This window comes from Melampsora larici-populina (genome assembly GCF_000204055.1).
Source record: "Melampsora larici-populina 98AG31 unplaced genomic scaffold MELLAscaffold_46, whole genome shotgun sequence".
Taxonomy (NCBI): Eukaryota; Fungi; Basidiomycota; class Pucciniomycetes; order Pucciniales; family Melampsoraceae; genus Melampsora; species Melampsora laricis-populina.
In genome coordinates this window covers 504,891-514,937 of record NW_006768810.1, presented here as the reverse complement: position 1 = coordinate 514,937, position 10,047 = coordinate 504,891, and the positions used below count along the sequence as shown (strand labels likewise).

The window sequence follows — 10,047 nt, the reverse complement described above, 5'->3', positions numbered from 1 at the left end:
AACCAATTGCGAACGCATTGCGAACACAATTAGCGATTGAATCATTTCTTGATTTCCCGCAACTTTCTCCAATCGGGTTTCAAATATCAATGTTGACGCGTACTGACCTAGTTTCTGACTTACAAAACCATCAAACAATAGCTATCATGTTCCTGGCTGGGCGCGTCAGACTTCTACTGAGTTTGACACGCTGGAAGAACGTGTTGCGAGGATGACCTATGAGGCCAGGTGAGTACAATAAGTATAGAGATGGAGCAGAAGAATACTGAGATATGCACTTCCATGACTTTGTCTCAGCTTCGATATCATTGACCAACTCACACCACTTTATCCAATCCCATGCGAACCATATCCCTACTTTGCTACCAACACCACTCACTCTGGTTTGTCTTGGAAAGGAGCAGCATGGGCAAAATACTACGAGATCTGGGCTGTAAGTGATTTTCCTTTTCAAAGTCTAGTCTTAAGTTGAGGTTCCAACGCGTGCATATCATACAGGTGGGAGAAGAAGGTGGAACTTTTGTTCGCGTGGCCACTCATGTGCACGATAACACAAACGCTGGGGAAATGTTTGTAGCACTCAATCCAAGCGCAGGATGCGTCGAAGTTCCCGAACTTCCCACTGTACCAACACGTAGTCAAGCCGGTTGGGTGGACCAAAAGTGGTCCAACGCAGGACAAAAAGTTAGTAGTAAACCAAGGAAAATGAAAAGATCAAAGTCAAAGAAACGAAGTCTGGACGAGCCACCTGCAGTCCTAGCCACGGTCGAAAGGGTGCAAGTCAATCATCCCATACCTCAAGGACCAGGTTGGTATATCGTGAGAGGAGTGAGTGTGGATGGGTATCCGGGAGCCTTTTCAAAACCCACATATATCTCTATCATCGATTAATCAGTCTCTAGAACCTTCAGATGCGTATTGAACTCCTTTAATGTGTTGTATACCTCTTCTTTATTTCACTGTACAGATTTCACTTTGTCGGAATATAATTAATTTCACCCCTCAGCCACGTTGAGATAATTCGTATCATCGCGAGTCAAGGTCGTGAGCGAGAAAGAAACTTCACTTGACTCTTGTCTGCACGCGTTTAAAAGGCAAGGATTTCAATGCTTACTGTAGTCAGAGCCCTGTGACGTGGTCTACCAGCTCAACCAAAAACAAAGTCTCATTTCCTTGGACAATCAGCCAGCTGATCGGAGGATGGCAATGGGTCTACATGGATAATCCATACTAAGAGGGATGGGATTTCCTTCCAAGAATAGCATGTGTGTTGTAACAGCCAAGCACCAACTACAGCTAGTTGGCCTCTCCAAGAATTCTCCAGCACGATAGTAGAGTGGTTTGGAACGGTCATTAGTCTTGGAATATCTGCTAGAGTAGTGCATCAAGAACCAGGGGTGGACTAGAGCTTTCCCTCATGAACCAAGACAGTCGCAGGCTTTGTAGGACTTTGACCCTTGAAGCCATCAGATGGATCTCACACTGTCCTCGATTAGATAAATCAAAGAGTCCCTGAAGTTTAAAAAACATCGATTTATCCTGGTGGCAACATGCTCAGTATCGATACCAAAATCAATTTCTGAGCTGGGAAGCTGGTACATAGTATCAAATTCGGGTTGTGACAAGTTCGTTTAATCAGGAACCTCCAGGCCGTTGTTTCGATGAGGTTAATCAACATGACTACATATCTAGAACAGCGATGATAGAAGAGCTCCAGTGGCGCAAATTATAAGTTGTACATAGCTTTCATAATCCACACGTGAAGGCAATCAGAGCAAGTCGAGGGACTGATTTGATATTATATATTTTCAGCCCATCGTTTCTAGCATAGTTTAATATCTGGCCTTATCCCAAGTATCGTAAACAAGCTCGCAAGCATTTGACCGAGTTATACACTGACTTAGAACTGAGAATTGTCGAGGGTCAGAAATCCAAGTCAGGTACCACACGAATACTGTTGTGAGAGGAGAGAGTGGAAACTCAACTTTATAAACCTGGTCTTGAGTGTACCCAAGTTCTTTCAGGATACCACCCAGCTCTCCCTGGTCTTTACCCTTCTTCGGACCCGAGATGGCACTAACTTGCCCAGGTGGACCACAGACAAAGATCTTCGTGTCCGATCCTAGCTTGGGGGATGGTAGCTTCGATTTGAGCAGGGAGGCTGTCAGGTATCCTTTTAAGTCACTTGACCAACCCTTTGGCGGGTTATCCAAGACAAAATTGATGGAGAACTGATGGGGTTTCTCCTTCTGAAGTTCTGTCAAAGTTACAAATTAGATTTGGACTAAGAGTCCTTTAGAAGATAAAACCGTTACTCACTTTCAAACTCTTCTCGTAGGAGAATATCTTCCTCCTTCTGGTTAGAAAAAAACAGAATCACCTTGGTCTGATCCTCGGGGTTAGATGCGATTTCCTTTCGAGAAAAATATCGTTAGATACCTCCTAGGCTATAAGCAGGGAGGATCAAGATTGCATATGCGTATCGCCTACCTGGATGATCTGCCAGTGTGGCGTGATACCACTCCCACCCGCAATCATTCCTATAGTCTGGTGAAAAAGATCGGCGTAATTATGATTAGAGACCCGTGTCTACTCCACTGATGGGCCCGGAGAAAATTATGAGGTACTTTGAACTCGTTGGCCTTGTAAGCCCATTTGGGAATGGGGCCCTTCATGGATAGCGAATCTCCTGGCTTCAAGCTACCAAGTGATATATGACGATTAAGATGAGCTCGCCAGGTTCAAATCTAGTGTCAGATGAAAGACTGGACCCACTTGTGGATGTGGTTAGTCATCTTGCCTTCGGTATACTTCTTTACGAGCACTATACACAGCCAACGCCATAAAAGATGAGGGTATGGTTGTCATTTATACAAATATCCGTTAGACTCGCGTGCGCTAACTTAACGCAATAGAATTGTAGATGGAATGAGATAGACAAACAGTGTAAAGTGTCATGTTGATCTGGAGGCGTAGTGGGCTGGGTTAAAGGCGGTTGAAAGCGATATATATGATCAAAATTTTGACAACATGTTGATCAGATTGCCCGAAGGCTTACCGTGTAGGGCCTGATGACAAGTTTTCCCTTATCATCCGTACATGCCAATTCACCATCTTTCGCGACTGACTTTGTGATTAAAGCTGACGCGATGGTGAGTCCGGATGGCACATTCTTCGGTAATTCGAAAACGAACGTGGATGTGTTGTGATTGTATGGAATCACTTTCTGCAACTTGAAATCTCGCCATTCTACGAATACCAACAATCAGCGCTTTTCCTTCGAATTGTAAATGTGTCTGATTCCAGCGCCTATAAAAAAATCACCCTCGGGGCTCAGAGCAGCTTGAGATGCAGAGCCAGAACCGGACGTGATACTAGCAAGGGTGTTCTTGGCCTTATCCTCCAGTTGTTTGGCTTCCAAAGGAGAGATGCCTTTGGATTTGAACATCCACTATGAATCGAAGAAGCATAAGATGATGTAATCAGCTTAGTTATCCACAGCGCAAGATAAGCGCCACTCAGGAGATTACGCCCAAAGTCATGATAATCGCACACGAGAGATCATCCATCAACTCACATATCCGGCTCCAAGGCCTACACCGCCCATCGCGATCCATTTGAGTGACCCTGAGCTGGTGACCGTGGTGGGTTTCGAAGAGGCCGTTGAGTAGGCGTGGGTGCCGACCTGACGAATCGTAGACCACACAAACATTGCAAAAAAATGAGTTGAAGTCTGAGGAGATAAGCTGCATCGAAGATTGGCTGGACCTGAGGGGACCTGAGTACAATTCTGTAAACTGTAGTTTCTTCAACTGTAGTTACACTATTAATGTGCCATGGTTCCAAAAATGGCATCCAGCCTCTGAAGGTCAATGGCCGCCCGAAGCAAACGGCTCTTGTTCTTGATGACATACTCTTCAGTCCCAATACAAGGAAAGCTTTGATTTGTTTTGATCTGATCGGGCAAAGAAGGTTGATTAAACTTTAGGGCTTCAACTTGTCAAGCACCTCCTCGTCATAAAAGTCATTGCGACAGTCAGTCACACTTTGCATCCATTTCCCGAGAAATTGCACCCAGAACTCTACAATCGCTTGCCTTAATCTTGAAACTATGCTCCTTCCCTTTTTGTTAAACACTCCTTGGCATGATTCATCAATACATAATGGCTCAAGTGCATCATTTCTAAAAAAAATGAAGGGGAGAAGGACTCAAGATTGAGTTTCGGCTGACGGAGTTCTACATATAACATATGACTGAGGAGAACACAAGGAGTCTGAGAAGATGAAGCGGGAGAAAGACACGTTCACCCTTCATCTGCTCCGCTGAGACGTCATGATTTACAGAGCATGAACATCATCATGAAGTACGCCCCGAAGTACACTCGTAATCTAGCGCGGATTTTGACACATCTGAGCCTATCAGAACAGTAGAGCAAAGTTAAACTTCCCGACGAAGCGTCAAGCAAATGTGAAGAAAACTCACCAATTGCTTCAAGATCAGCAAGATCGTAGTGCGTCTATGTACGTCAGAGCTGAAACGGATCCGAAGGTCTCCGCCGTCGTGAATCATGAACTGCGTGTTGGTCCATTGTACCAGCGAGAATTTGAGAGCACATAGTTTTTCTCACTGCCCACATCAATATCGCCGCACGACCCCCAAGTGAGCTCAGAGCTAATGTGGTTTCTCCCCATTTCTACGTCTTGGTGATGCGGCTTCTAAGGAAATTTTGACGCTATTCCTTTTCGCATTTTACGCGTCACAGAAGATACCCCGAACAATGGTCTGGTCATGTTACCACATTTGATTAATATCAAAATGGGCGACTGATAACTCCACCATCTCCCGAGCTTAAACATTGTTTCTATTAAGAGATGAATATCGGTTGTATCCGACTTCTATGCCTCTCTCAACATGCATTCAGAGATGACCTTAAAATTCTTCAAAGGCTCATTCGCCCAAAATATCTATCGTCTATTGAAATCAGTATGTCTAGGTTATTTGGTGCAATCCTCAGCTCTTCCGCACCTTAAAAATCTCACTAGCTCAGAGCCAGAGAATATACTTTGCGACAAACGCTTGCACTCTCCACTTTCTACCTCGGACTCGGATTCAAGGAAAGCCTCAAATCGATCAAATGCAACCAGCACCGATCTACTTGAAGAGTGTAGAAGTCTTCCTTTGAGCCCCCATCTGTGGCAGGAATTGGGATTGAATGAATTCCTTTTGAATTATCCCGGTGGGGAATTTCTGAATCTTCAGGTAGATGGAAATCTAGTAAAGTCCACTTCCGTTTCGCCAATACCAAAAGCTGAACGGATTGAAGATCTTTTGTCACCCCTTTTACCTTTGGGATTATAAGCAGTTAGCAGACCGCGTCAACTTGACCAATTTTGAATGTGGTATCGGGAAACCGTGCTATGCAGATCAGGTGAGACTTCTCAAAGAATTAGTGCTATAGATTCTTCATATTTTCCAAAATGGTTCTTGATACCCAAAAGCTCTGCCAACCCGTTCGAGGCAAAGAATGGTATGTTTTGGTGGCCTCTCAAAAATGGATGGCTTTTATGAATGAGATATATGACACCATCAGTTTGGTTGCAACAATGATGCAAGGCGGGTTTGTCTGGTCGACATTTATTCATCTTAATCTAGTGACACTTACTTATCCCTTACATTTTAGGTGTCGCCCCGTCAATGGTGAGTGAGTTGTTTGGTCTTGAATACTTTAAAACTTTGAAAGCTGATAGGCTCGATTAAATATAAGCTTTCGGACTTCTATCCTGACTCGACACACCTTTGGGATATCCTAAAGGCTTATTCTAGTCTGATATCGGCCGCGATTAAGGTTTATCCGACCTGTGGTTTATTAAGTTCCACAAGGTACTGGTATCAATTTATTCAGGGAGAGTTTGGAATGCTTTATGGAATTTCGGGGATGATGGATGATGTGTTGTTCAAGAAGCACGTAAACCAAAATACCAAGGTCAACTTTGCATTTAGCTTACTATTACTTTGTGAACACTTAAAATTGGATACTTTATCTAATGAAAACTTGGATATCGATCTTTGAAATTTTTTTAGTGGAATTGTCTTTCCTACAAGATATCTGAGAAACAACAGTTGGCACAAATGGCCGTCGCTAATATCTCACACTCCACAATCGAATCAGGAATCAGCACTATAAAAGGAATTTACAGAGTCTTGAAGGACGGGAGGTTCTTGGTTGATGACATTGAAGGCAAATTCTACTCCAAAAACCCGATGAAGAACCTGATAGGAGATAAGCAAGAGGAGATGAGACTTTCAGCTCAATTGCAAATCTTGGCAGCATTATGGATTGAACAGGTAAGATAATAGTATGCCTTTAACAAGTTTCATTTGGACAAAAGTTACCTCTTTTTGCTGGGTTTGCTCGCTGATGTGCGGGTCTTTTGAACAAAAAACGGCGTCAGAATGTGTTCATAACAAGAGGCGAAGTCAGGACACATCACTATTTCATTATGACTAACTCTCAACTGACAATTTGTTTTCATAAACTTCCCAGCATCCTTGCATGGACTCTGGACTGAATGGTGCATGGCCTGGAGGAAATGTGTTATCTTATTGTGGACCAGATGACATGTTAGTTGCGCCATTGAGCTTGATAAATTTATCTGATTCAAGGCCCTTCAAATATGCTTGACTATACTTGCAATTTGATCATATGTCATCTTCACATCTCTGAATGTGTATTTTGATAAACTTTGAAGTATGATGAATATTGTTCAGGCAGATGGGAATCAAGAAATAAGAAAGGTTCACAATGCACATCTCATCAGTCAAAAATACAATCTTTCTGTTGGATACTTGACTCAGGTGGCATGGGAATGTTACAAAAGTGGCAAGCAATCTGACTATGGTTCATGGGAAAGGTGGGTGTAGTTTGTCACCATTGCTAAGGAAATGTATGGAGTAATAACCTTGTGATTTTGATGATATGCAGTTGGGGCCGGGTCTCAGAAGAATCAGATTATCCATGTAGCTTTAATTTGCCGGTATGTGATCTCACTAGGCCAGGTAAGGCTCTCCACCATTTTTTTGCAAACTATGTATTGTATATGACTAACGTGTTGAAATAGACATTCAACAACACAAAAATAGAAGAGGAATAGTTGTAGCATGTAGAATCACCGGACAGCTTCCAATTTGAAAGATCAAAGGGGCCTTCCTTCAGCTTCTGTCTTTTTGTCATCAATGGTAGTATCCACAGTTACAGTCCCTATTCTTTCTCTCCCTAAAGCTGAGATCTCCATCAAGTTTTCCATTGTATACCTGAATGAGTCTTTCATGTATGTGTAACCCTTTGCTTTAATCACCTCCTAAGGCCAGTCAGATATGTTTCAAACCCTTGATAGCTCTTATATGCACTTTTTCTATCAAAAATCCAACAATCATCAAATATCTCTGCCCTCAATGTTGGTTCTTCCTTCATTTTTTCATATTTTTATGGCAATTGACAAAGCACACCAACTTGAAAGCAGGTTTGAAGCCGGTTTTGTGTAGACCAGATTACTTCTGAAGATGTACAGGTGATGAAACAGAGAACTATTTCTACAGCCTTCAGACTATTTCTGAAGCCGGTCCCCAACAGACTTGATGACCACCTCCATGTTCTGTATTACAGCTATCATACCATGAGTTAACATGGATGGTCACCACCAGCTGTGGGACTGGTCCCAAAGAGACTTGCTTCAACAAAGAAAAACTACCAGCTGGATAAATAACACCATAGGCTAGGTACCTGAGGCCTTGAATCTTTGCCTGTGGAGGGGGCCTTCAAGAGTACATAGGTCAGCCTGTGTACTTGTTGGAACACCCAACATCTGGGGCAGCCCACATGGCCGCTGTGTAGGCTGAGTACCTAAGGCACTAAGGTAGCTTGCCTGAGGTCTTAGGTACTCAAAACAGCCTCTGCTGTGCCTAAGCAGGGGTTGCAGATACCTAGCCTGTGTCCAGTCCCGAATCTCAATCATCAAGAAAAAAATATATAAATATGCTTCAGATTACCTTGGGAATATATAGAAAAATTAAGCTCCCCCATCTGCTTCTACCCATCTAGTTATCTCTTTGGAATATTGGTATTAATGTTTCTATTCTTGAGCTCAAAGACAAAGTTTTTGGCAGGGGTGAGTGTAGTACAGAGTAGCCTTTAGCAACTGTATGAGCAAGAAATCTGTTCATCTCACACCACAGGAATCATTATGATTGAAACCCAATTGAGCAAAGCTGTGGTGTCCAAGTCTGCCATAAGTCTCAATTTTTGGATTGAAATCTATCAAAGGCAAGGGGGGACCTTGGATTTTAATAGGTTTCAATCCATATTTGAGACTTATTGTGAACTCTGTCACCACATGAAGTTTCACATATGATTGAACTTAATAGAGGCCTGTGGTGTCATTTCATCTCAGTTCATCTGATATTACAGTACATTTACATATACATGCACCACAAGGTCACTGTAAAATATGATCAACCAGAGCTTGGCCACGGTTGATCAACCATTTTTGGCTGGTGAGCTTGGTTACCTGAACAAAAGGGTCCTAACAGGGTCAAAACACTTTTTTTGAGAAACAGTTTTTCAACTGCTTCAGAACAGTGAAAACCCTGAGTCTCAACTGGAAGAACATCTGATACTCAAAACCAAATTGTGCTGGCTCAGAGTAGCTTTTTCAGTTCTAGAACCATTTTGAAGCAGTTGGAAATATGTTTCTTCAATTGCAAATAAGGACTACAAAACTTGTGTATTAATTGCATAAAGTATTTGACAAACTGCAATTACATTCAGACAGCTTGCAAATATATGGATAAATAATATAGAAGGATGAAAAAGTAAGATACCAATATTCTCTGCAATTGGGGAAAAAGAGATTCAGACAATGAGAGAAAATAGACAATACAGATCTGAATAACAAGAAATACAGAGTCAAAATAATCTTGAATCCAACACACTGAAAAAGTAACATTGGTAAAATCCCTACAGTGACTATCAAGATCAATTTAATAATCAATTCATAATCCACAGTGAAGAAAGAAATCATTGTATAGCTATAGGAATTGGATCAATGACTTGCTAAGATGATAATCCTGAACCCAAACTAAAATTTCTTCACCTTGAATAACATCTTCTTCAATATCTTCATGTACTTCTTCAGCAAAAATCAAATTAGCTGCTTTAGAGCATCCACAGTCGTTGGGCCCCAAATTGAGCAAACCCAATTTTAGTGTGGGCCTGAACCATTCAGGATGCAATGGTGTGGGCTCCAAATTGGTACAGAGTATGGGTTACATGCACTCTGAGGTGTAGTATGGGTGTGTTTACACATGTGAAGTATGTGGTGAGTGCGGCAATTTGGGGCTTGCCGCTATTGTTGTCAGATTTGACAACCAAGGGTCAAAATTTGGAGTCGGCCCAACATATATTTAGCAATAGGGCCCGCCACTTCAGCAAAAATTCAGGGCCCTAGTACTATATTTGGTGATAGACCCAATGTGGGGGTTGCCACTGTGGATGCTCTTATATGCTCCTCAAATTGATTCATCAAATTTCATTTCTCCAGGATGATAATCAAAAGTGGCCATAAAATCAACTTTGAACATCCATTACTGAATTCAAAAGAAACTTAAAAAGAAGGGTAAGAGTTAGTTAAATTGATAAGGAAAGTTTTGAGGAATTCTTTGATGAGGGAAAAAGAAAAAGATTCCTAAACTGTGTTTGAAAACAATGATGGTGCTTCTGGATAGCAAAGTGATATGGTATCTAATCATAGTGCAAGATTGCTGTGCTTGTAAAGATTTTATTTATAGCACATCAGAGCAGAGCACGGTGGCGTCATTCAAGGCAAAAAAACCTGTGTTACTACTAATATTGATTTTAATACAGCCTGAGTACCCCCTCATGAATGGCCAACAAGGGGCCCCAAGGTTGACTTAGCCTTGGGTTGGTGCCTTCTTCATACAGTGTATGGTACTTCCTTGATGGCCAGATATAACTTTTACATATCATGGAA

The 10,047-nt window shown here is 42.1% G+C and overlaps 3 protein-coding genes across 3 annotated transcripts; 2 read left to right on the top strand and 1 right to left on the bottom strand.

The window, feature by feature from the left end:
- Positions 1-211: 211 nt before the first annotated feature.
- On the top strand, positions 212-891 carry MELLADRAFT_110700 (uncharacterized protein; the record flags this gene model as incomplete). Its single annotated transcript, XM_007414872.1, has 3 exons — positions 212-228; positions 298-433; positions 499-891. 3 exons carry the CDS (start codon positions 212-214, stop codon positions 889-891), a joined length of 546 nt encoding a protein of 181 aa, XP_007414934.1.
- A 647-nt stretch (positions 892-1,538) lies between these two features.
- On the bottom strand, positions 1,539-3,732 carry MELLADRAFT_72914 (uncharacterized protein; the record flags this gene model as incomplete). The annotated part of the gene is made up of 10 exons (XM_007414833.1): positions 1,539-1,906; positions 1,986-2,257; positions 2,320-2,413; positions 2,491-2,547; positions 2,628-2,700; positions 2,776-2,824; positions 2,944-2,980; positions 3,059-3,249; positions 3,325-3,451; positions 3,578-3,732. 10 exons carry the CDS (start codon positions 3,710-3,712, stop codon positions 1,901-1,903), a joined length of 1,041 nt encoding a protein of 346 aa, XP_007414895.1.
- Positions 3,733-4,912: 1,180 nt separating this feature from the next.
- On the top strand, positions 4,913-7,190 carry MELLADRAFT_110698 (uncharacterized protein; the record flags this gene model as incomplete). Its single annotated transcript, XM_007414873.1, has 10 exons — positions 4,913-5,275; positions 5,310-5,429; positions 5,500-5,528; positions 5,682-5,698; positions 5,749-5,966; positions 6,083-6,346; positions 6,546-6,622; positions 6,751-6,912; positions 6,984-7,057; positions 7,120-7,190. 10 exons carry the CDS (start codon positions 4,913-4,915, stop codon positions 7,188-7,190), a joined length of 1,395 nt encoding a protein of 464 aa, XP_007414935.1.
- Positions 7,191-10,047: the final 2,857 nt, after the last annotated feature.